The 27,285-nt window shown below is 37.5% G+C and overlaps 1 protein-coding gene across 1 annotated transcript; it reads left to right on the forward strand.

Moving 5' to 3' along the window:
* The first annotated feature begins 393 nt into the window (after positions 1-393).
* Positions 394-27,179, forward strand: LOC143721130 (USP6 N-terminal-like protein). Its single transcript, XM_077211339.1, has 14 exons — positions 394-540; positions 8,446-8,519; positions 11,655-11,740; positions 14,170-14,209; positions 14,466-14,546; positions 14,754-14,861; positions 16,764-16,873; positions 19,114-19,162; positions 20,407-20,527; positions 20,635-20,729; positions 20,823-20,888; positions 23,431-23,530; positions 23,933-24,085; positions 24,935-27,179. The coding sequence occupies exons 2-14, from the start codon at positions 8,454-8,456 to the stop codon at positions 26,092-26,094; spliced, it is 2,235 nt and encodes a 744-aa protein (XP_077067454.1). The 5' UTR covers positions 394-540; positions 8,446-8,453; the 3' UTR covers positions 26,095-27,179.
* The last annotated feature ends 106 nt before the right edge of the window (positions 27,180-27,285 follow it).

A 27,285-nucleotide genomic window follows, 5' to 3' on the forward strand; every position in this document is an offset into this window, starting at 1 on the left:
AAATTATTGGACAGAAATACGCATGGCCGCTAGAGGACGCACCAAGACCACTCACTGCATTATATAATATAATATAATATAATATAATATAATATAATATAATATAATATAATATAATATAATATAATTAAGTAGCCTATTTCTAATAATTTAATAACTTGCATAAAATGTATATATTTATAATACTCTACAAATGTTTGTCATTGTTTAGAATTTATGTTCATGCATGAATAATGAATTGTATTGTAATAATAGGACCAATTTTATTAATAATAATAATAATTATCATCATCTATATGTAAAATGTATACATATATAGCTGTTGTGACTTGTGAGATTGTTACAGTTACACTGAAACTATTTCTTGCCTGAAGCTGAACCGCGGTCACAGCCACGCGCGCTCGCGCTCGCGTTCTCGTGCACTGGTGTGATCAGGCAGAGTTGAACTGAGTCTCGTCTGTCCACGTTGAGCGGATTCATTATGAACACAGATAATTATTAAACAACAGCCTGTGAAGCGCAGAGTGTCTGGTTTCAAAGGTAAAAGACTTCATATAATGCTGTTTTTATTTTCGTTCATTTTGATGAGATTGTGTTTTGCTGTCGCGTCTGTGCGTGAAAACAACTTGAGTTCTCAGATGAACGTCAATTGATCTGTCTGAAGTCAGATAAAGTCTTGCTTTCAACGTGTTTATTTTGTCTAGAAGCTAGAATGGGTCTTGTTTGTAGTGTTGCCATTTCACAACTAAAAGTTGCCGCTAAATAATCTTCATGTGGCTTTAACGTTAGTTTGTAAGACATTTTGATTCTACTGAAACCGATTGATGTTGATATGCCTTTAGCCATGAAACATTTTACATCGGCAGATAATGTTATGTCATAGATATTTATATGATTTGTAGGCTATCAGTCATTTGTGTCTTTTTGAGTGCTTTTTCATCTTTCCATTATGGATGCACGGTAATGGGTCACGTGTCAGCATCCAAATCGAACATTTTAACCATGACTTCTACTATATCTAAGTGCCTTAAGGCATCTTTACACACGTAAAATTTACATCACAATGGTGGAACAGAAGCGCTTCCAAAAATGCATTTAGGCGTCTTTACACAGGCTGTTTAATACTGCTCCGAGGTGGCATTGTTGTAACTATTGATTCTAGGGGCTGAGGTGGGTCTGAGCAGGCACAATTTAGTCTGGCTTTTATGAAGCATTGAATCTTTACACTGAATTTTGAGCAGGCACAGAACAGCCTTATCTTGGCTGTGTAAAGATGCCTACAGTAATGACAAGTTAAGGCTGCTCTGTGCCTGCTCAAAATTCAGCGCAAAGATGCAATGCTGCATAAAAGCCAGACTTAATCATGACTAGTATCAAATCTTACAGTACTAATTGCTGTCACTGTGTATTTATTCCCATTACACACATTTATTCCACCTCGGAGCATCAGACAGTCTGTGTAAAGAACGGCAGAAGTGCTCCTACGCCACCTTTGCAGTGTAAATTTGCCATCCGAATTTGGTATAACATATGTGACTTCAGCGTGAGAACGTAAAGTGTTTCGTTTCAATACACTACACAGAGACTACCGTTTTACATTTTAAACGTGAATAATTGCTGGTCGTTCCCATGAGATAGTGCTTCGTGTTGAAACCTTGAACTTCAGGAGGACAGGATGCATTGTGGTCACCAGCTTACTTCCTTACCTTCTTTCAGAGCGCGAGGTGTGGCCCACGCCGGTTTCCACTTCAGTCGACTGCTCTTGTGTGTAATAACAAACACTTTGGCATGCCCTTAAATCTCCTATCGTGTGCAAGGTGTTGCCAGAAGTCAGTGGATTAGATGTTCTTTTTGAGTTGAACTCAAAATATATTTAGAGGAAGTGTGGCAACAGCATGTGTTTCTGTTTCTGAAACCCTCCAGTGAGAACTAATGAACCACAATCTCACTGACATGTGTGGCCTGCTGCGCATGTGTTTCCTTACAAAGTCTTTAACCATTTATATATATATATATATATATATATATATATATATATATATATATATATATATATATATATATATATATAGGCCCACTGCCGTTCAAAAGTTTGGAATCAGTACGATTTTTAATGTTTTTGAAGTCTCTTTTGCTCACCAAGGCTGAATTTATTTAATCAAAAATACAACAACAAAAAAACAGTAATGGTGTGAAATATTATAAAAATGTAAAATAAATTCTAAATGTAAATTTATGTTCCTGTTACACGGTTAAATAAACATTACATATAAAGAAAGACCAAATACAACTCTATTTTGTATTTTTAACACTAACTAATGTTCTATTTATTAAAACCAAGAATAAACTTCATGAAGTTAGTGTGTTTACACATGTTCACATGTATTCCAAAATAATAACTAAAGGCAGTAACACTTTAAACAGTGCATATTCATTGTGAAGTAGCCTAATATTCTGATTTTCTTTTTATAATAGCCACTTATTTTCATCAGTCATCAAGCTTGGACACACTGGTCACAGACAAGAAGAATTACCTCAAAATTTCACCAAGCTAATTGCTCACTAAAAACCATAGTCATCATGTTTTCAACCCATTTCAAGTTTGATTTTGAAATGACATAAAGTACTTGAGTTGTTTACTTACTTTTTAATTAATCTTCTCATTAACCCCGACCCCCGATTTTTTTATTTATTAATTATGTTCTCGTCCAGTTTTTTTGAGGCAGGGGACACTACCTCCCTTGCCTTCTCGGAAGAAACACCCCTGGTGTATTAGATCATCTGGGAAGAAACTAACATGTTGCAGCCTGTCATCTAATAATAGGTTTGTGGCTTCATTTATTGCGGCAGCTTTTAGAAAAGTGGTTTAAAAATGATGAGTCCATTTTTGCTCTTGAAACGATCTGTCATTAGCAAATCGTAATTGGCTCATTTTGACCTTCAACCTTTTAAAGTTGTCAAGATATCTACAGCTGTCAAACTCTCAGTGGAAATCTGCAGAAGCTTGACGGATAACTCTGCAGTTGGGTTCTTCCGCCATTGTTCTGTAGCGTTATTGGTGGTCTACCATTTTTCAGTATAGTCGATCAGATGATAACACTGCAAAAAGGTTGTGACATGTTTAGGCACTCTTTAGGCACTCTTACATTCTCCAGAAATACACTTTCATTTAGTTGAGATTGAGAAGGCCTTTTGAGTTTTCCCTGGGGAAACTGGGTTCATAGGAAATAGGCTGAGCTATTTTAACAGAACATTACTAATGTTCATTTTCCAAACTTGGGCAACAAACACTGAACACGTTTTACATTGTTTTTAGCCCTGTGCTTATATATTCTGATCCATCAATTAAAATAATAAGATTATTTTTCAATGTATTAAAAGGTTAATTCACCCAAAAGGAGTAGCCTATACTAAGAAAATATTATTTTTATTCCTTTTTTCTGTATTGAATGGCTCTGGAATTGGTTGATTGCCTTATGCATAGTACGTAGTAAGGCTTATCAAGTTATACTTTTAATTATTAAATCAACTGTTTGTATCTCAGGGATATTTCATAGTGTGTATCACATGCTAAACTTGTCATGACATCTGATTATTTGAGTAGTTTTTGGCATTGTATCAGAGAAGGGATGTCACTATGTTGTACTGCAAATAGTCCAAACTTGTTCTCTGCAAAGCTCAGAAGATCCATGAGAAACTTGCGCGAGATCTTACAAAACACCCATTTATTTATAGTACGTTTATTTTAATTTATTGGTGGTTTGAGTCTTGAGTTTCGGTGAGATTTCTGTAGTTTGGCTTTGCAACTTCAAACTATGTGGTTGGGCTTTCCACGGACTGTGATAACTTCAAACCTAAAGTGAAAATGATGCATCTAAACCTTCACTTTTGTACACAGTTTATTAAATATAACCTACGTGGGGAAGTTCAAGTACTCAGTTCTCAAAACTGACCCAAAGCAGACCATGAATGGTGATTATTCACACTTCCATGTAAAGTGTAGTGCGTCTCTGGCTGTGTATTGCTCTTGTTGGTTGTTGCATGTCTGAGTATTGGCTTCTACCAGTAAAAACAGCTGAACTGAGCACAGACCAGCGTTCAGGATCTTTCTCCGTCAGCACTTTTTCACTGCCCTCCTGCCACTGACCTGTGATTGATGCAAAGCAAGCACTCCTGCTGTGCAAACGTTGGCGGTGGCACACCTGTATTCCTTTGGCTGAACACCAAATGGCATTTTCAACAGGATCCTTCTGTGGATTTAGAGTTGGCATTTAGTTTTAAAGAAGCAGAGTGATGCACAGTTTAGATGTTTAGAGCCCCTTTCACATAGAGATTCGGGAAAATACACGGATAAAGTGACCTGAGATTTGACCCGGGTTCGTTTGACTTTGGTTCATTCACACTGCCAGTGATTTTCCGGAATCAGAGGAAACTGTTCACACACAACCCGTAAAAATCCAGCGAAGACACGTGACATCGATGTGACATGTTATGTCTCAGCAGCGTCTATAGTTTGCTTATGAGCTGCGATTTTTCTCTCTATCTCTCGAGAAACCACGCTTGTGCATTTTTCTCTCTGATTCGATCATAAACTAGCGCATTACGTACCGCTTCACGCTGGCGAACAATCCCGGCTTCAGCAGCGCCATCATTACGACACGGCATTGGTTACGGCTTTTGTTCACACAGCGCGCGTTCCGGGACTGATCCCGGAAATGTTACTGGGCTCCCCGACCCGGCATCGATCCCGGCATCAATCCCGGGTCATGTTTGCGTTCACACAGAAGGCTTTCTGGCAATTTCCCGGGATCAGCGCGCTGTGTGAAATGGGCTTAAGTGAAAAATCCATTGGTTTTTGATCTTAGGTGTCACAAATGGGGATCCAAAAAGTTTAAAATTATTAACATTTGCACAACAAAGAAGTTTCACTAAGACCATGAGCTTCTCAGATAATTACTAATATTGTGCCACTGTTTTTGTCTGAATCATCAATGAAAACGGCTGCATCCTAGTGCACTTATAATTGCAAGCATGTGGTTATTCGTTCAGATCTGCGGGTGACGTCTCTGTATTTAGTTTCATGAGAACATTTAAACTGTTTTGGCTTAACCTTCGTTTGAATAGTGTGGAGGAAAAGTCACAATATCACGAAAAACCATTTATTGCTTTTGTCCAAAAGGATAGACGTTTATGCAGGCATTGCTATAATCCTACTTGTAGTGGCCCACATTTTTAATCCCATGATTTCTGTCAAGCCATTAAGTTCCCCGACTCATAGACAAGACTGCGGTAATTAAATTATGCTTGTATCTCTTGCTAGCTTTGACCTGTTTTCCCTGGTCAGCTTATAGGAGACGTAATGTTTCTCAAAGAAGCCTTTCCCTGTTGCAGTAAATGAAAGTGTTTTGGCTCCAGATCAAGTCTTAAGACTGATCTGTTTATTGTGGCACATTTGACTTCTCACGAGGGTGGTGGTTACGTGTATACAGCATTAGGATAGTGCTATTCCTTCCTTACCATAGACAACACAGTGTTAAAACAAAAATCCTGTAGTTATTTACCCAATTCAAATCTATATAGGCTAATTTTTATTTCTTCGATGAAACAGTGTTAAATGAATAGTCCTCCCAAAAGAAAAATCCTCTCATTATTTACTCTAACCCAATCCAAATTTTATTTTTGAATGGAACATAAAATGAGGAATCCTGAATAATATAATGACCACTCTTTATCAAATAACATTTCTATTTTTGTCATCCATGGAAGAAATAGTCATATTGATTTTGAATGAAATGAATGTGAGTAAATTATGACAAAATTAGCATTTTTCTGTGAATTATTCCTTTAATAACTTTAGCAATCAAAGAAAATTCAGCTCACTTATTGATTTAGGGGCTTAAAACAATGACAGGAAAACATGTGCACAGTACAGACCTTTAGGAGTAAAGGTTAAAAAAAAGTGCTCATTTTTTCTGAGAGTGAAGAGAAGTTTGAAAGGGAAACTTGGGTTTCCATTTATACGATCTAATGTTTTGAATAGGACAGGTGGTTAAACGAGAAAGGTGCCCATGTGTCTCTGCAGGGCAGTTGTCTGGTGAACTGTAGACTCTATAAGAGTCCCACCTGTCCACAGAGGAACTAACAGACCTCGCTAGTTTTCAACACATGCTGGTGAGTATCAGCTGCGTTAGTTCTGCTCTGTCAATTTCTGATTACATGCTGTCGCCACAGAGTTTCACAGGACTAAGTAACTTTTCCTTCTCAGTTCATTTGAATCCTCAAATAAGCTTCTCTTAGGGCCCTTTCACACCTACCTTGTTTGGTCCGGATTTTCAGACTTTCCAGTTTGATCCGAATCAAAATTACAGGTGTGAAACTGCCCCGGACCACGATCCGGACCAAACAGACGAAATTTGGTCCGATGAAAAGAGGTGTTCTCGGTCCGGATCAAACTGAACAAAGGTTTGGTTAGTTTCTAGTGTGAAAGCATTTTCTGTTCCAGTGGTTCTCGCAGGATTGCTTGCAGTCTTCTCCTCCTTTACTGCTGACGACAATAAAATGTTTGCACAACGAGGATGTTCATTTGGCGAATTTGAACTAGCCTCGAGTATAGTTGGTGCTTCAGGTAGTAATGCCGTAATAAAAACAGTATAGTGGCAACGATATGCGTCTGTTCATTCTTTTCTGTCACCCTCATGTCGTTCAAAACCCGTAAGACTTTCATTCATCATCGGAACAAAAATTAAGATATTTTTAATGAAATCTGAGCGATTTTTGTCCACCCATTGACAGCTATGCAACTACCACTTCAACGCTTCAAAAAGTTCATAAAGAGATCTGAAGATGAATGAAAGCCTACAGGTGTGGAACAACATGAGTGATTGATGACAGAGTTTTCATTTTTAGGTGAACTATCCATCCAAGTTTCAGTTAATTTATTAATGGTTTAGTCAGCCTGCCCTGAAGTGATAAATATGGGTGTCTTGCTTTAGGCCACAATGGGTAGGGCTTTATGGATTGCCTCTACTGGGGTTTGAACCTGCAACCTTTACCAGCACAGTTGTTTAACTTCTTTGGCATTAATGAAAATTGACTTGCTGCTTAATTTTATAGCATTTTTTTGGGCAAAGCTTGAGTTTGTGAATGAATCTGATCTGACTAGAGAACCATACGTTGGGTCATCTACATGGGAGGGCAAAGGCTGAATTGTTGGCCTGCACAGTTAAGTGTGATAGTGGTTCGTTGATGTTGGGTTGCCTATGTGACTTCAGTCCTGGTCATCTTGCATATTACACGAGTTTGTCCAGCATTTTTCCTGACAAGACTGTTGGACTAAAAAAAAGGGAGTGCTTGAAAAATTAGCTGATATAACAGCACTAGTCTGTTTTTGGCTCATGATGAATGTGCATTTGTGCAACCTCACCTCACATGAGTGTCTCTCAGCTTCTGGCAGAACTTGATGAATGTTGTAATATTGGTGGAATGTGGATTCCTTGGATCATTTTCATGCGTTTAACCCAAACAGAACTGAAGGTGGATCAGTAGAGGAATAGTAATTAGTGATGGGCAGATATATCGATACTGACGTCGAGAATCGAAAGTATCGATACTCAAATAAAATATCGATACTACAATCTTTTGTTTTTTTTTTACCAGTGATTTTGTTTATTTGACCAGAAATCTAATGTGTACAATGTGCATTGAATTGGATGAATAACCTATGTTAGTGAATAATTGTGTAGTAGAACCACTTCCCTGCTTATCTGAACTGAACACGCAAATGCTGCAAGTCAGAACCAATGAATCACAGAGAGCGTTCACACACCGCCAACAATGCATTCAAACCATATTGTCATCAGATAGATCAGTGATTCAAACGATGCTTAACAGAAGACAGAAAAATATATGTTTGAGCTATTTCACAATAAACAAATTGTAGCATTGTGCAAATTTGTCCAATTAAATTGTTTTAAATTGAATGTTAAAAGTTCATACCGATGTTCTATTCTGTAACTAATTTTAATATAAATAATACACTGTCAGAATAAAAAGGTTATATTTTATTGGTGCAACAGCCTGTCACTGGCAGTCCCTTATGAAAATGAACATTACAGTGACCATTGTTCAAATAGTTCTATAATATGTTGTAGATTTCCATGGTTACCACTACAAGTAAACATTTGAACCATGTGTAAATAAAAAATATAATCTAATCAATTCCAATTAAGGCATATATAATATGCAAAATATATTATATATTATAATATGCATCGTATTGGTATCGGTATCGACAATACTGGCCTTGAAAGTATTGGTATCGTATCGAAAACAAAATAAGTGGTATCGCCCATCCCTTATAGTCAGTAACACTCAGAGACATGTTTCCATGCATCTGGATGAGCCAGTCATCTCAAAAGTCTTCTGTTTGTTTTGTTCCCTTTTCAGATTTTGAGATGAAGAAGGACATTGATACGCTAATAGCTGAAGAACGGGCTGAAATCATCAACAAATATGAGAAGGCAAGTGACATCCTTAAATTGTTGTCTACCTTCTAAATTTCTGTAGTTGTTGACCTAAGTTTTGGACTTTGACCGGTTGAGCCAATGTCCAGACATGAGGAAACTGGTTAATGAATGTCCCTGACCTTCAGTGACATGGACAGCAAGGCACACTGTGAAAATAGCACAAGTAAACTAGTAATTAGCCATTAAAGTGATAGTTGAATCCCATGAAAATGATCCCATGATTTACTCATCCTCAAGCCATCCAAGGTGTATATGACTATCTTCTTTCAAAAAAACACAATATTTTTAAAAGTTATATCTTAAAAATATCATGGCTCTTCCAAGGTTTGTAATGGGAGTGAATGGGAGGCGAGATTTTGATGCCCAAAAAATGCAGCTATCCATCATAAAGGTACTTCTCCAGGGGGTTAATAAAGGCCTTCTGAAACGGAGCAATGCGTTTGTGTATATTAAAACTTTATAAGCTATAATAAATCGCTACTGGCAGACGACCGCACACATACTGTGCAAGTTGACTTGCGCCACAAGAGTAGCCTAACTCCTGACGCGATGTATGACGTTGGATGTAGAAGTATCGTAAGCTTAGCAGCTCTCGCAGATTAAACAAATCGCTGTGTACGCTCGTCTGCTCGAAGCTAGTTATTATAGCTAACTATGTTTTAAATATGGATATTTTTCTTACAAAAACCCATTGATTCGCTTCAGAAGGCCTTTATTTATCCCCTGGAGCCGTGTGGATTATTTTCTATGATGGATGGATGCCTTTTTTGGGGCTTCAAAATCTCACCCCCCTTTCACTCCCACCATAAAGCTTGGAAGAGCCAGGATATTTTTAAATGTATATTTTAAAACGATTGAGTTCATTTGAAAGAAGATAGTCATATTGGATGGCTTGAGGGTGCGTAAATCATGCTATAATTTAAATTTTTGGGTGAACTATCCCTTTAAATCAGATGTCTTTGCAGTACATACAAGGACAATCCTCTTGGGAGAGGCCAAGATTTGGGGTAGGCCACTGCTGGGAGTAACTTAGGGTTAAGTGTCTTGCTCAAGGGAATGATTGTGATAACTCATGGATCAACTATCCCAGATATTTAACCACTAGACTACACCTCCCAAAAAGTTGCTGCAATTTGCTGATCTTGGCTAGGAACAACTTTCCTAAGAGATGCTGCACACAACTGATTTAAGACAAATATAAAGGCTGCTGACGTATAAAATGTGGGTAAAGGTAGATGTGGTTCATATTGTGGTCATTTTTTGGGGATAGATTGTGGCTGCGTCTGCCTGGCTGCCCAGTCATGACTTCACAGACAGTGGTTTTGTAGGAATGTACCACCTAAGGAAATGTTTCAGACATGCTTCAGAGGCATAAAACATCACGTCTAATTATCTAAAATAAATTTAAATTAGATTCAAGTACAGCCAAGGTCAAAGCTTTTGATAAAATCAAAAATATCTTTTGACAACAATGTGTCTTTCTCAGTATAAATGGAATTTCTTCTGCTCCAAAAATGTCTCCATCGAATGCCATTTTTTAAATTGTACGCAGGGCTCGAATTTCGGTGCGGGATTGCGGGTATTGCGCATCATTTTAATCATTCCCGCAGCTCTTGCGTTTATAATGCGGGAAATTCCCGCAAACATTCATTCAATCTAGCATGTAGGTTTTATTATAAGATTATAAGATCAAATCAGTCATTTTAAAACTTTCTGCGAGACGCAATTTCACAAACAGCGTGAGTGATTCTGCCAATGCCGTGTCTTCTCTGTCTCTTAAAATAGGTTACACAAGGCGAGCCAATCGCGCTGCAGCTGCGCAGGCGGTGATTCTAGACTCTCGCGTTTCAGGAGTCGGGACATTTGATGGAAATGTCACTTGCACAATCGGGCCATTGCATCGTCACTATTGTTTATAATTTGTGCGTCTTTTTAAGTCTTACCTATTTAAACATACAAGCGATTTTAACCCGCATAATAAACAGCTCGTGAGTAACAAAACTGAGTTATTTTTCTTGAATTATAGCGCTTTAACGGTCAAAAGCACACAACATTGTCTAAATTCCAGTCTTGGGGAGTATCCTCTCAAACACAATCGGTTATGTCTTAAAAAAATTATACAAAAAGAAAATGCATGTGACACTATAATGAAAACAGTATGGGCCGTTCACGTTACGTCTTTTGCGCGTTCATCCTTTGCTGAAACGTCTTCGTCTTCATGGAGAACGTGGCTCATGATTGCTTAGCAACAGGGAGCCGTTTTTAAAAGAGGAGAAAGTGGCGCGGACTGCGCTTTACACGCAACATGTGAACGTGGATCTGTGCACTAGCTCTTAAAGTGAGAGTAGCCTAAAATGTGTCTGTCATTATTGTATATAAAACAACAAAAGATAGCATTAATTGTAAGGAATCAGGATTAATAGCCTATGTATTCAAATAATACAGGACTAAAAGACTATTCCGTGTTATTTTACATTTGATTACTTTTTTCCGTTTCTAGCATTTCTGAATACTAGTGTTAGACCTAAACTTTTCTCTTTATTTCATGTATTTATTTGTGCTACTTTTTTCAATTTAATTCAAAGATTGAAATCAAGCTTCCTTTTGTTGTGTAAACTAAAAAAAATGACCCCATTGTAAAGACACAAATGCAATGAGTGAGCAAACATTTAGCTAAACGTATTTTTTTTAAATTGTCTAAAAAAACTCCCCCCCTCCGTATCTCCATATACAGCTTGCGAAGGCACCAAGTTTTAGCTTTCAACAGCCAAAATGTTTTGAGGAGGAAGCGTCTTGATGGACAACAGCTGGATGTCATGCTTGCATTTCTGCTAAACTGAATACAGTCTGGATGGAAACTCTCAGCGTAGTTAAGATACCTTTAGATAAGTGTGTGGAGTTTATACAGATAAGGAATTCAAGATATACAGAGAAATCACTCTGTTAGAATAAATTATGGATTATGGGAATTTCTTGTATCCCCATTTTTTGGGGGATATCAGGATTGTTCTAAACAGAGTTTGGGTGTTTTCAAATGTTTTTCTTGCCTTTTACTGTGTCATGTTGTTATTTGATTCTCAATCGTCTCTCGGCTCCAGTTTCTCAGTGTGTTTGTTGGGCTGATTGCAGGGCAGGCAGGAGGGTGTGCACATTAAGCCCTGGGAGGATGCCGACTACAGCGTCTACAGGGTCACAGACCGCTTCGGTTTCCTGCAGTAAGTCTCACCTGTCCTGGCAGTTTTGCCACTCAGTCTAACAATACGATGACCTCTGACCTTATTTGAAGATGTTAAAGGGATAGTTCACCCAAAAAGCTAAATTCTGTCATTAATTACTCGCCCTCATGTCGTTCCAAACCTGTAACAGGGTTACAGGGTCCTTAAAAAATCTTTAATTAGATTTTTAAAATTTTCGCCCATAAAAAAGTCTTAGTCTTATTTTTACTTATGAAAGGTCTTAAATTTTAGATGACACATTGACTTTGACGTATCTAATTAGCTTGCGTATTATTTATTAATATTATTATTATTACTTTGTGGATTTGCTTGTTCACGTGACAAGTCGCGTAATTTACGGCGGCATTACGTCTGTCCTCTGCACGCGAAAGAAGATGAAAATGAGTAAATGTCAGTTCAGTTGTAAGTTCATTCTTTCTGTGCTTAGGAGTCTGCGTTATTGTCTTTGAACTTTGAACTATGATGACATTGTAATCATTGTTTTAACTATGTACAAGGAACTGCGAGCTGACATCGCATAGTCTCTCGTGCTTGATGTGTTATAGGTCCCAAATGAGTTTTTGTCTTATTGATATCATATTATGTTGTTATATTAGAATATCACATGAGCAAGAGTGCCGTTTTCCCGTGCACAATAGCAAATGTGCTATTTATTTTATACAACAGTTAAATTAACAATAAGTTAACATTGTGAGTTACTTTTTAGACACAATATTGTTAATATTGTTTGTTTTCCCTTTATTTCGCAGTCAAAAATTTCAAAATGAGTCCAACAAACAACGATTTTATTTTTGACTGAAATCCGCGTTTTGAACGAATCATTTTAATGATTCAGTGAACAATCACTTGTTTTTCCTGAATGAATCAGCCGTTTGAACAAATCGGTTGAATGAATGACTACCTCAACTCGCTTAAGACAGTGACTTGCCGACACCTACTGGTGGTTTTAGTTTCATATTTAAAGTACCCTTTAATTAAAACGTTAAAATTATAAATCAGTTCATATTTAAATATTGAATAGCTTTATGTATGCAATTGTAAATGAATTGTAAATATAGTAATGCCAGTTCTTATGTCACCTCTGCGCTGTAAGGATGGATTTTAATTGAATGATTTAATTTGACAGTGGTACAGTGTTATTCTGATAGAATTTAATTTGAATGTTAGAATTTGAAAATGCCCCTGGAAATCAATTTAAGGTGGCAAATATTACCCCTTAATAAAAATGTCAATTTCGGTCACTGCTGTGAACTGACCTCTGCATAGAATATGAAAAATATGAATATCTTCTTCATGAGTCTGCTGTCAACAACAGGACTAAACCAGCCATGGTACCAGTACAAAAGCACAATCAGTAAAATACCATCTAAATATTATCAACAAAACTTTGCAAATATCGAAATATATTTTTGTCAATATTGCGCACCCCTAATGTATGGAATTAATTTTGATTTGTTCAGGTCTTAAAAAGGTCTTAAAAAGCCTTAAATTTGACTTTAAAAAGTGTGCAGCTACCCTGTGTAAGACTTTCATTCATTTTCAGAACACAAATGAAGATCTTTTTGATGAAATCTGAGAGCTTTCTTGCCCTCCATTGACAGCTACGCAACTGACACTTTGACGCTTCAAAACGTTCATAAAGAGATTGTAATCCATATTAATTGAGAGCTTTAGTCCACATTTTCTGAAGAGGCTCAATCATGTGATGAACAGATTGAATTTAGGCTTTTATTCGCATATAAACATTCATCAACTCACAGAACAGCGGTGGTAAACAGAGGCTCAAGCATGTTTACTTGACGTGAAAGAACCAATGAGGTTCATTTTCATGTTACGTAGCACGTTTGAGCTTCAGCGAGAACCAATGAGGTTTTTGTTTTCGCACTTCAAGCAGGTTCTGTTGAGCTTCGGTTTATGTACACTGATCAATGTTTATATGTGAATAAAAGCATTAATTAAGTCTGTTCATCATATAAAGCGTTTGAGTCTCTTCAGAAAATTTGGACTAAACTGATCAATTCATATGGCTTAGTTTTGCGATCTCTTTGTGAACTTTTTGAAGCGTTAAAGTGGTAGTTGCGTAGCTGTCAGTGGAGGGACAGAAGCTCTCAGATTTCATCACAAAGATCTTCATTTGTGTTTTTCCGAAGATGAATGAAAGTCTTACAGCTTTGGAACGACATGAAGGCAAGTAATTAATGACAGAATTTACATTTTTGGGTGAACTATCCCTTAAATCGCTCAACTGTGTTGTCAAAGAATGTGCGAACCATTACGCCTGACTGTGAACACTAGAACAGTGTTGTGAGGATTGTGTTTCATAAGTCCACAGTAAAATCCTCCAATGAAGCTTCTGAATTTTTAAATCCAGATTCAACAACCATTTACCCTTTACACTTTCTTTCCAGTGAAGAGGAACTGCCGACACCTACCGCAGCGGAGGAGAAGGTGACTTTAGGATATCAGCTTTCTTGCACCTGCAATCCTTGTTAAATCTTCTATGGCAAAATTCATTTTAAATAAGTTAACCCATTGAATTATGGTGTCTACTATATACAATTATAGGCATTCAAGTTGTGATGTTAAATTTAAACCAACATGGGTGTTTAGCTTTAACCATTTCCTGTTTCTCTATATGACTATCCTCTTTGTTTTAGGTACATTTTTAGATTTAAGACTAAAATTCAGTATGCTCTGTCTCTAGTACAAACTTCAGGAGGTCGAAAGAGAGGAAAAATGGGTTAAGATGGTGAAAAAATGGGAAAAGTACCAAAACAGTGACAAGGTAACTTGTGCATTTGATTGTTCCAGCTTTAATTGAATTCGAAACAGTCGTAAAATAGTTCCTATATTGAAATATTGAACGCTGTCTTTTATCATATTGCTGCCATTATATTCTCAAGGCTGTGTTTAAAGAGGTTCACATGTCCGGCATTATGGAGATCCAAAAATAAATCTCGCCATCTATTTGTTTCGCGTGTGCATTTTTCAGATGATGAAGCGGGTGTACAAGGGGATTCCCTTGAAGCTGCGCGGTCAGGCCTGGGCTCTGCTGCTGGATGTGGAAAATGTGAAACAGGCCAACTTCAGGAAGTACGAGGTAGGAGCTTTGCGAGGATCGTCTGTTTGAGTTCCAGTACCTCCTTTGAATTAAAAGTGGCTGTTTGATGTTCGTTCATTCAATGAATCACTTGTTTGGGTTTTACTTTGTCCTGTGTGATTGTTTGGGTTTAAATTAGCCAGACGAGTTTTGTCTCTGCCCTCTTGCCGCAACAATGTTTTAATTTGATAACAAAGGTTTTCTGCTTTGCATGGTTTGTATAATCTAACAACTCATACATAAAAGTTTCTTGGTGTTAAAGGGATAGTTCACCCAAAAATGAAAATTCTGTCATTAATTACTCGCCCTCATGTCGTTCCAAACCCGTAAGACTTTCGTTCAGAAGAGAAACAAAAATATCTTCCGAACACAACTGAAGATATTGTTGATGAAATCTGAGAGATTTCTGTTCCTCCATTGACAGCTACGCAACTACCACTACGATATTTCAAAAAGTTCATATAGAGATCGTAAAACTAATCCATTATGTATTGAGCGGTTTAGTCCAAATTTTCTGAAGAGACTAGATCGCTTAATATGATGAACAAATTTAATTCATTTTTGGGTGAACTATACTTTTAACCAAAAAAAAAAAAAAAAAAATTTTCCAGAATAAGCTGTAAAGAAGACCAGACTTTATGCCGCAAACCGAAATTCTGATTAATTGAGACTATGTAGTGTGTATTTATATATACACTACCGTTCAAAAGTTTGGGGGCAGTAAGATTCATATATTATTTTAAGAAATTTATTCTTCACTATTTATCAAAGAATCCTGAAAAAAATATCAGTTTCCACAAAAATATTAAGCAGCAATTTATTTTTAAATTGATAATCAAAATTATCACAATCGATCACAAATGTTTCTTGAGCAGCAAATCATCATATTAGTAGTTTTCTGAAGGATCATGTGACACTGATGACTGGAGTAATGATGCGGAAAATACAGCTTTACCATCACAGGAATAAACAAAAATTATTTCACATTATAATAATATTTCACAATATTACTGTTTAACTGTATTATTGATCCAATAAATGCAGCCTTGGTGAGCAGAAGAGACTTCTTTCAAAAACATTTAAAAATCTTACCAACCCCAACTTTTGAACGGTAGTGCAAGTACTACCATCTTGTACTTCCCTTTATTTGATACAGGTACATTTTTGTTTTCAGTCATTGCAGAAACTGTAGAGCTCAAGATGACACTATTTGTATCTGTATCTGAATTTCTAAATATATCTTGGTGCCACTGTTATATTTATAACTTGTTCATTGCTCTGATGGATGATAAGTGTTAATCTTAAATCGAAACCAGTGGCTATACAGCAATACATAGTGTGTACTTCAGTGAAAATCAGTCACCTGGTAATTTGTTAAATATATAAAAGTATTACTGTAAAAGATTTTTAAAAGATTACCTGTGGGTTAATTTTTAAAGGATAATTTACTACAAGTTATAATTGTCACATTGCTCCAAACCTACGTAATATAATATTATTTCCCTGTGGAAAGCTAATGCAGATCTTTTGCGTACAACAACAGTTTAGTGACAATGTAAACAAAAAAAATCTCCTATCAGTTTATTATGCACAGATAATCATTAGTAAGCCATTTGTTCATTGATTTTCAGAGTACTGGATGAACATTGATGCTTCAAAAATGTACTTGTTTTTTGGATCAGCCAATGGCATGAGTTTGGGAGGTGACTCTCTGTTTGACTGACCAATGGCAGATGGGCAGTGTTTGGGAAATATGTTTAAAAATGTCACTGTTTAACTGTCGAAAGGATGTTGTTTTTACCTGTTCATTTAATAAACCGCAATCTGTAGTGTCTGCAAAACTCTAAATTGTTTATAACATATGCATTATTTCGAATAATTATTGTTTCCATGTTGTTGCAGAAAATGAAGGAACAAGCCAAGAAGTATTCAACAGAAATTAAGCAGATTGACCTTGATGTCAACAGGACATTTAGAAACCACATCATGTTCATGGAGCGCTTTGGGGTCAAGTAAGATATTGCGTGAATGAATAAATGCACATACAAAATCTATTTTTTTCTTTGTTTCACTCAAGGTCTGTTTGGCATTGTACTTTTTTGTGGTGTGTGTGTGTGTGTGTTTTACCCAGACTTTTGTGTTGAGATGGTTCTTAAATGAGGTGCTCAGACCTTGTAAACCAAAACAAGAGCAACTTCCTCTTTGTCACTGCGTTTTTGTTCGGCTTCCTGTTTCTGTGAGTGGCCCAACAGGAAATGACACAACCGGTGACTCGTTACCATTATGCCCAGAATAAATATATACTTTGATGTTGTCCATAACAAATAAAGCTTTGCCACAGTGTCATGAAAAAAAAAAAAAAAGATTTCCTTTAGCGCCGGACAATCATAAAGACCCACTTGGGATTGTATATCCTCTTAAGAATGGACAGATTTCAAGTAAATCATGGCTTTTTAACAAAACGTAGACCAGATGCTCTTCAGTAACCTTTCAGTAAATTTGAGATTCAACAGTGTTCCCTCGTACTTAGCAAACTGAAATGGTCTTCAAACGTCAATGTTTGTAGACCAAAGTGCATGGAGATGTTTCAGCCATGTGGTTTGCATGGGTGGCACACCCACAATAGACGTAGATCAACCGCCAACCTCTCTGCACAGGCAGGGTATCTGGTCGATGGAAGTTTTGAGTAATGACTTCTACATTTTTATTTGCGCAGCATGTCAAATAAGAGGATATGGGGCGGAAGTGCAGTTTAACACTTCTGCTGTTTGTTTGCGTTACTCATCAATGTTTCTACAACACACTAGTCACAATTCTGCTTTCCTCTGGCTTGTTACCAAGGGATTGCTAAATCTTTTTAAATCCACAGATGCTATGAATTATTAACATGCATCTCCTTTGGATGTGATGGCTTATGCATGAATGGACTCTTACTGTGAGCTGGTTTCTTTCTACTGTTTAATTTGGGCTGGAACCCCTCAAGAGTTTTTTGCTCAAAATGTAGTTGGGTTACTGACAAAGAAGATGTTCATGATAATGTTAATGTTCATGTTAAACATTTTTTAAATATATTTTATATTTTAATATTTTATTATATTTTAATTGAAAATTATAGTTTTCAGCAGAAGCCCTAAGAGGCCATGGATTATTTTTTCTTTCTTTCTTGTTATCTTGTGATTACATCTTAATTTTCTCATGATCTCAACAAAGTTATTTTCTTGTTATCAAGACTTTCTTTTCTCATGATCTCGACATGAAAAAAGTTGTTTTATCGTTATCAAGACTTTCTTTTCTCATGATCTCGACAACAAAATTGTCTTGTGATCTCGACATGACAAAAGTTGTTTTATCGTTATCACGACTTAATTTTCTTGTTATCACCAGCCTATATTTATTTATTTATTGTAGACTTTTATTATTAAGCGAAGCAAACGTTTTGCTGAAATTTTCATAACATATAAGAGCGCACCGTTTATCTGTCGATCAGATGCGCTTGAAAGTTACATTCGTTACAATAGCAACAGTAGACTCCTGTTTCAGAATCAAACAATCATTATACAAGACTTTTATTATGTCAAGATCACACAAAAATAATATAATAATCCATGGCCTTTTAAGGCTTCAATAGTTTTAAGCTAAACAATGTCAAGTGGTGTAACGATTAAAATAAAACATTTTCAAACATATTATACTTAAGTTTTTTTTTTAAATATTCACTGGCATAAACAACATTGGAATGAATATCATGAAGTTTTCTTAGGGTTATACTTTGCCCTGTCATAAACGGGTCAAATTAATCTGATCTTTAGGGTTTGCAGGGGTCTTCGCTATCATAATACATAATTTCCTGTTTAATGTTTGTGGTTTCACTGTCTGCCTAAACAAAGTGTGGTATAGCCAACCTGCAGTGAGCGATTTTGTAAAGTTTTTCAAATGTTGACTACATCTCATGAAATAATAAGAACTTTTTGCACATACAAAAATTGAAGAAAATTGAAAAGACCGAAATTGAAGACAAGTTCATCATAGAAGAATCAGATTCAAACATTCTGTAGTCTGTATGAAATGCACATTTAATGTACTTTTGAACACAAAAATAGTAGCTTCATGTCATTGACCATTTTTAGCCCACTATTAGTATCACAGCATTAACACGTTGAAACTATAAATTTGAAATCTTGTTGTTAAACTTCCTTTAACTTTTGATAGCAACTGAAGGCCGTTTTTGACCTGTGTTTTTTGTCCTTAACAGACAACAAGCCCTGTTCCATGTGCTGGCAGCTTATTCGGTCTACAACACGGTGAGGGACTGACGGAGTCTGAATGTTTGTGTGTAAATGTGTTATGTAACTCAGAACATGTGCTGGATGAAGCAGGGCGGAGGGGAAGAAGGGCAGTTCGGTGTCCTACACCGACACACATACACACAATTACCGCACTAATGGCGACTTCCCATCCACCTCTATTGTTCTTAAGTTGAGCTAAATATAATGATTACAGACCCTAAAAATGAAATAGAACTTGTATTTTTTATCAGTGAGTGAATAAAGACACGACTGCATGCCAATTTGCATACTTATCTGTATTGTATAGCATGCAAGCTATATAGGACAATTGTGTCCCAAATGGTAGCATGTTGAAAATAGTAGGTACTATAAACCCGGATGATGTCCCAATTGTGGAACTGTGCATGTTTCTTTTGCATGTTTTCCCACAACCCCTTTTGTTTGCAAATGTATGAACTTCAAAGTTGGATAAACTTAAAATTAAAGCTGGAATACACCAGGAAGTCTGTGCCCATCGTACACTAAGCTATTTTCTGTGAAATTGGTCAACTCCTCACTGCATAATATCCGCAGACTGGCTCCTCCAGACAGTAAATTGTGTTGTGTATTCCAGCCTGTAAATGATTTCAGATGTTTGGCTAGTTACCAGGTTTATCAGCCTGACCAGTTGAACAGCCCGAAACCAGCTAACAGTTTGACCTGGCTAGAAAAACCAACTAAGACAAACAAATATTCCAAGGATTTGACCAGGATCTATAACAGAGGCTGTCTGTCTGGTGCTAATTGGACGTAATGCTATTTAATGTATTTTTTTGGGTACTTGTTGGGAACTGACCACCATAAACAGAAACAACAAAGTGGAAGAATGATTTTTATAATGATGGTTTGACAGGATGCTTGACAAAACTGCTGGAACATTAGACGCACATACATTTCCTTGTTTGTAAAAATGAGGAGCGTGTCAGTCTCAAAGAATCAGGAAATGGTGTTCTATTCCTTTTCCTTCCCGATGTGCCTATTCAAAGTGGGTCAACTGGGCAAAAGGAGGGCGATGGAGGGGGGGAAGGGAGATTGAGAGAGCGAAAGAGGTGGAGAGAACAAGGAGATTCAGATGCAAGCAGGAGATGTTCTTTTTCTATAGCAAAAGTATTACAAGAGCACTAAAAAGTTAATTAGGGAAATGAACACTACTGTTTTCTTAGGCCTTAGCTTTCTTTGTTTTTTAGCGTAACTTACCCAACTCTGCTGGTTTTGTGTAGGAGGTGAGCTACTGTCAGGGGATGAGCCAGATCGCTGCCATTCTGCTCATGTACATGAATGAGGAAGATGCATTCTGGGCCTTATCACAACTACTGACCAATCAGAAACATGCCATGCATGGTGAGTATCTCTCATTCTCTGTAGATAAATAGATAGATCTTTTGTTTTTGTAGAACCTGCTGTAATTATTGATACATCTCTTTGTCTTTCTCTGTGGTTTCTAAAAGGATTCTTCATCCCAGGTTTTCCCAAACTCCATCGTTTTCAGCTTCATCATGACCAAATACTGTCTAAACTCCTTCCCAAACTCAGGAAACACTTGGTGAGATTTCTTATTTTAATCTTAAATTGCTTGGCTTTTACAAAATATAAGTAAAAACTTTCTCAGTTTTTCAAATGTTGTCTTCAACTTCAGGATAAGGAACAGATGTCCACTGGTATCTACACAACCAAATGGTTCCTTCAATGTTTCATTGACAGGGTAAGGTACAATTTTCATTTTCTACTTGTCAACACACCTGAGCATTTGTTTCGGAACCGGTTGCGTTTTCTCCCTTGGTTCAGTCCGTTTAGGCATATGTGAACATGGCAATCGCGCTCGGATCCTCACCAAAACAATCGCTCCAAAACCGCCTGAATGAGGTGATTGCAAACAAACTCTGGGGTTGTTTCGTTATTTTGAGGTGTGAAAGCAATCTGATTCAACGAACCAAAGGGTATTATAATTCATAACGGGAAATGTGTTATAGAAATAGCAGTAGTGTCTAATTCTGTGAGTGAGTGACATTAGTTGTCACAGTTGAAAACAAAAGAGCACATCCTCATCTTAAACCATTGTGTAATTGCGCTTCTCCGTCTGAGAATGCTGTCCCGATGAAGCCTTGATTCCTGCTCTAGCTGCATTATAACATTCGTATAGTGTTTGCGTGTCTCGACAGTTACTAGTAAAGCCACAATAAGCTCATGGAGCAAATTGTCAATCATCTTGATGGATGTCGCAGAGGAAACTAACCAATAAGAGGACAGTTGTACTCGCATGTGACTTGTGTAAACACATTTTGGTACGCATTGAATAGTTGCCTTGTGAAGGCTAACCGAACCTAGAAGAAAATGCAACATTGTAACAAATTAAGTCTCTGTTTCGGAACAAAACAAAAAAAAACGATCTATAGGTGTGAAGACACCCTAAGGCAGTGTTTCCCAAACGGGGTGCCTTCTGGCGAGAGCAGGGGTGCCGTGTAAAAACTCCATTAAACATTTTAAAATTGCTAAAATGTGTAAAAAAATAATAATAAATGTATCATCAATCTCGCATCGTCGGAAGAGTCTAATAACAACAAATAATGCACACAAATTCATAATAAAAAATGCAAATCATACGTTTTCTGCGTTCGTTGAATTGCGATTTCCGCATGATTTCAGTCTCGTGCTTCATTCCCAGCGTCCACACATAAAGCTGCCTCTTTTTCATGGCTTGTTGCGCTTACGGTCAAATACACACGAAACATTGTCACAACGTCCGTCTTGCCGAATATTCACAAACACATCGGTTATGTCCGTGCTGCTGTCAACGGTAACGCGTGCGATTAATGTTTTTTAGTTTAACGCGTTAAAAAATATTTAAACACAATTAACGCAGCATCCGTTTTTTTCTGTCATCCTTTGGCTAGCGTTACATTATATAATCACGTTCTTATTCATGCAAATGCTTTTAAACCATGCAACCGCGAAAAGACAAAAGAGAACGCGCTGTCTGTGAATGTCCTGCTGACACAGGACGACGCGCATCGCGTGCCAGAATCGACTTCTCTTTCGTGCTTGAACGAATAATAACACACAGTTATGCCAAAATGTCCGTTTTGTTGAGTATCCTGATGAGAGCTGTCTTAAATTAGTTAAAATCTTAAATTAGAGTTGTGAGAAGATGGGACGAGTGTGAGATAATCAAGTGCAGCAGTGACAACAGAATCAAAGAACAGGTAACAGAGAAAATTACTCACTGCTCTTGACTAAAGAACGCTTGTAGCTTTAATAAGGATTCATCTATATTTCATTTATAATTTATGCAGTGAAGACTGTAAAGTGTTTGATAACTTCATTCAATTTCTGTGTATTTCCTGACATCAGTAGCAATATTGGTATCAGTGATACTGGGCTTCATTCATAAAAAAAGATGCCATTAAACAATTATTTAAAATATACTTCTTTATGTTGTTTATACATTAATTTGGAGATTAACTGTGAAATTATTACATTATAAAATATATTAAAAACAAGCTATCTTGTGCAATTATAACAAAGTTAGCCCAATATAAAACACAAATAGGCCTATACTGAGTGAACAAACATTTAGGTGAGATTTGCAATGGTAATTGAGCAATGTTTTGCTGAATTATGAAAAGCCTTAATTAAATATGTCATCATGTAAAGTGATCTCTGGAGAAGAAATTAATGATTTCCTAGACTTTAAAAGGATGGACAAAAAAATTGATAATATTAAAAAATATATATATGACAGTAGGCCTATATACGGCAGTTATTCCCTGTGGTATTGAAAATCAATACATTTCAAGGTATAGTATCAAAGTAGTATCGTGACAACACTAGTGTAGGGTGCCACAATTTTTTTAAAATTTTCAAAGGGTGCCTCGACTGAAAAAAGTTTGGGAAACACTGCCCTAAGGTACTAATATGCACCTTTTAGGCATAGATACATTTGAAATTGCAATCACTCTCTCTTTCTGGACCCCCTCTCCATGATCTAGTCCAGGCCGGGACAAAAGGTTAATTTTTTTACCAGCAGAGTCCAAAATCTGCAACTCTTTGCTGAATATTCGGGGAAGAGAATCACGTCACTCGCTTACAGCGAGTTTTCGTGTGAAAAAGACTGGAAACATCATCTACTAAAAGTTTTATATGGCTTGGCTGAATCCCTTAGAGAATCTTATGTCAATGTTTTATTCATGTTGGAGCTCTTGCTTAGCCAGTTGATGACTTGCCTCTGTTGTGTTTCTACTACATAGACACCCTTCACACTCACCCTGCGTCTTTGGGACATCTACATATTAGAGGGAGAAAAGATTCTTACCGCCATGGCCTATACTCTCCTCAAATTGTACAAAAGTAAGTTAGATTTCCACTTTGGTGGATCTCTGTAGCCTAGTGGTTAAATATCTGGGCTGGTAACAAAGTTTGAAGGTTCAGAATTTACAATGGACAATCCATGAGCTATCACTATTACAACACAGAACTGTATGGTAGTTAAAGGTTGGGTTGACGACAGTTTGTAGCTATACAAAAATCCCATTTTGGGCAGTTCAGCTATCATCATTGCGCCATTGAGCATTAAATAAGGTTATATTTAGTCTGAGCTGTGGCGCTCAAAAACACAAGGGTTATGGTTGTAGTAGTAAATGAGCTTCCTAGATATACTGTCAGCCATTAGTTTCTAATGTTGCTATTTGGTTGGTGTAGATGAGATTAATTTGAAGTTTATAAAGTCTATAGCTTTATTCTTCCTTTCAGAAAATCTTCTGAAGATGTCTCTGGAGGATCTGAGGGAGTTCCTGCAGGACCGTATTGCTTCTTCCTTCAGCATGAGCGATGATGTTGTTATTGAGCACCTACACTCGTCTATGTCAGAACTCCGCAGGATGAAGCTTGACCTCCCTCCTCCAGGTAAAAGAAAGTTATTTTTGCAAATGACAATATTTTGTGCAAATACCAGATAGCATAATTAAGAACGACCTGTTCACAAGGCGTACTTTACTATTTTATACTGAATGTCTTTGGTGTCTGTAAGTGTAGACTTAGGCCGTGTGTCCACCAAAGCGTTTTTAGCCGGCTGAAAACGCTAGACGCTCTGCTGAAAACGCCTAGCTGTGGGCGCTTGAGAGCGTTTTGGCAGCGCAGCGTTTTTTCAGTTGAGACAATTCGTTGCTATGATACAGAATAACCGCAGCACAGTTTACTTGTAACTGATTTCGCAGATAATTTTGTTTCATACTAAATTTATTTTTCATCCATTTTGTTCGGTTAGCTCTGCTGGTTGACATCGTTGTGACAGTTTGGTCTGTGTGATATTTGTCCCGCCCCTCCTCCACTCTGATTGGACGGCTGTGTAAAAAGTGACAGGGATGAGCGCAGCGTTTTACCCAAAGTTGAACATTTTTCAACTCTTGGCGACCAGTAAAAAACGCCGGGCGCTCAGCGCTTGAACGTTAAATGAACGCTCAGCGCCTCGTTACGCTTATGGCGTTTAAAAAACATGGCGCTCCCATTAAAAACAATTGGAATTTTACGCCAGCTGCGTGAAAAAGGTAAAGTAAACCTTACAGTAAAAGTAAAGGTTCCAATAAGAACCCAAAAAAATAGTTGTACAGTCTGATGCAATAGGAGAAGCTTTCACAAAGCAGTTTATATCCCCTAGTTGTTTAGAAGTCCATCTTTACAGGTCTTCCAATGAAAGAAGGTCTTGTACAATTTTAGACTGTTACAACAAATGTGTTTTCTTGGTGTGTCTTGTAGCCAAGGGAGACGAGTTCCCAAAGATACCATTGGGTGAGGAGCGCCCAATAGTGCTGCTTCCAGTGATCCAGTCTGAGTCTGTACCCTTACCACCAGCTGCACACAACAATCAAACCTCAAACAAGCTTCAGGCGGAAGACACCACCACCCACAACCAGGGCAGCGATAAACTCATCCCTTCCATTACATCCTCTTCCCCTGTTTCAAAGCATACCCACTCATCTTCCAACTCATCACTGTCACAAGCTACACCTGAAGATTCAGGGTCCACTCTGAAGACTCAAGGCCGTGCCCCTGTACAAAGAAATCAGCTACTCCAACCAGAACCTACACCATTTTCAACAGAGACTCTTGCGTTGAAGGGTGAATGTGTCAACAGGCCCTTATCAGCGGTGTCTGAAGACTGGCCTCCTCCGTACCAGACACCCCTAACAGATTGTTCCAGTGTCCACTCTTTAAATCTCCCTGAATTACCTCCTCCCCCTCTTCCCTGCACCGAACAAGGGGTCGAGCTTGTACCTTTCGAAGAGGATGTCCAGTTTTTCTTTCTCCCACCTCAACCACCTCCAATTACCCAACCTTTGGATCTCATCTTAGAGGATCCATCTTCATCACCTTCCTCGTATAGATCCTATCGGCAGCTAAGCAAGTTTCCCGTCAACCTGTATGTCCCACCATCCTCAGGTGACCGGAGGCCTTCCAACACCTCGCATTACGACAACCTCTCGGAAGAGGAGGATCAGTCTGTGGAGTGGCTGTTGGAGATGGCGGCCACATTGCCGCAAAACCCAAACTTGGGCCTCAGGAACACCACCCTTCCCTTTCCTTCAGAAGATGCCATGTCTCTTCCTCTACCATCCTCATCTATGTTCTTCTACAGCCCTGACTCTTCACCACTCCCTCCACCTCCTCCATGCATTGAGGATTCAAGCCGTTGGGTGACTCCAGGCTCCATTTTCCCCCACCCACCTACCGGCTTTGCAGATAAACCCTTTCTTATATCTTCTGCCTCGAGCAATCAGGTGGTTGTAAACCAGACTGAACAAAATAGCGGTAAGTCACAGCCCCCAAGACTACCACCCAAAAAATCCCAACCCTCTATGCTCTCTCCTGTACACTCGGATTCAGACCTCAACCTAATGCATGTTCCAAGTCACTAGTTGCTGGAATCAACCTTATCATGTTAGTGTGAACTGATGACATGTTTCCATCATTTGGACTTTTATACTTCAATGATATGAAGTAAAAGGTGTTTTAATATTTTAGATGTTGTGATTATTTTCTTATGTTGCAATATGTGTTATATAAGATCAAAACAGGATGCTAGAATGTGTGTTTGTTTAAAGAGTGTGTGTGTTTCGGGCAAATTTGTTGCATTGAAATCCTCTTGTCTAAGGTGAAGCATCTAGTGGCAGCGGTTATCAGAATCACCAGTTATCAAGTTGAGTAAGCAGTTTTCCGGGAAGTCTTAATGTGTTTTGAAGGGATCGCTTTAATCATTTTAATAATTTAGGTGTAATTATTGATATTTCCACTGGACCCTGAAATGTGACAGTCACTACTATTTTGTTTGGGTCTGTTTTGACTGCATGTTGTTTTCTGAGGGGGTTCTTGTCATACAAGTACTATAGTGGCATTGGTTTTCGACTAGATGGAAAGCAAAAATAATTGATTTGACTGCTTTTTCTAAGTGCAATTTTTGTGTTGTTTTTGTTGAAAAAAATCAAACTATCTTTTGAAACGATCATATTTAGGAAATGTAAACAAGGATCTCACCACACCGAAAAGTTCCTTGGTTACAATAATTGAAAGATATTTTTCAGTGGTCCTTGATTTGCTCAAAGGAATTTTCTTTTAAATTTCTCCATTTGTAAACCGTAGTGTTATATACTGCCCTTTAGCGCCACCTTGTGAAAATGAAGCCCAGCTTGGTCAATTTATTTGCTGGGAAATACAGCCACCACAGTGAATGTTAAAAAAATGAAGGAACTGTATATTAAAGGTCACTTTATGGCTTTATCGTGTAAATGTAAATAGAACTAGTTTGATTTGTACTTTATTTGTATTAACAGCCTATATTTAATTGCTTTTTATATTGATTCTCATGTTAAAAATGGTGTTTTAACCCCAGTTTAAAGTTTATTTTGGTTTATGCTCATTTGACTTATTTGCTTAAAGCTCCAGTCCGTAACTTTTTTGGGTTCAAAATTATCCAAAATAAATGACCAGCCAATGTTCAAAACTATCTGCTTGCCTTAGCTCTCTAACTGTAAGCTTCTTATAATGTTTTTAATTCCAGTGGTACTGGTGGATTTCCACGGGAAATTCGAGCATGTCTTTGCATCCTTACG

This window comes from Siphateles boraxobius, unplaced genomic scaffold, assembly GCF_051911475.1.
Source record: "Siphateles boraxobius isolate OS27281-9 unplaced genomic scaffold, OSU_SipBor_1 65, whole genome shotgun sequence".
In the NCBI taxonomy this organism is placed as follows: Eukaryota; Metazoa; Chordata; class Actinopteri; order Cypriniformes; family Leuciscidae; genus Siphateles; species Siphateles boraxobius.

What these genes read in the sequence shown, in the direction of transcription:
- LOC143721130 (XM_077211339.1), top strand. Translation starts at nt 8,454, where the DNA reads ATGAAGAAGGACATTGATACGCTAATAGCTGAAGAACGGGCTGAAATC. An exon ending in AGTACCAAAACAGTGACAAG is followed by an intron (nt 14,547 to 14,753) that starts GTAACTTGTGCA and finishes TGCATTTTTCAG; the next exon opens with ATGATGAAGCGGGTGTACAA. An exon ending in CCAAACTCAGGAAACACTTG is followed by an intron (nt 20,730 to 20,822) that starts GTGAGATTTCTT and finishes CTTCAACTTCAG; the next exon opens with GATAAGGAACAGATGTCCAC.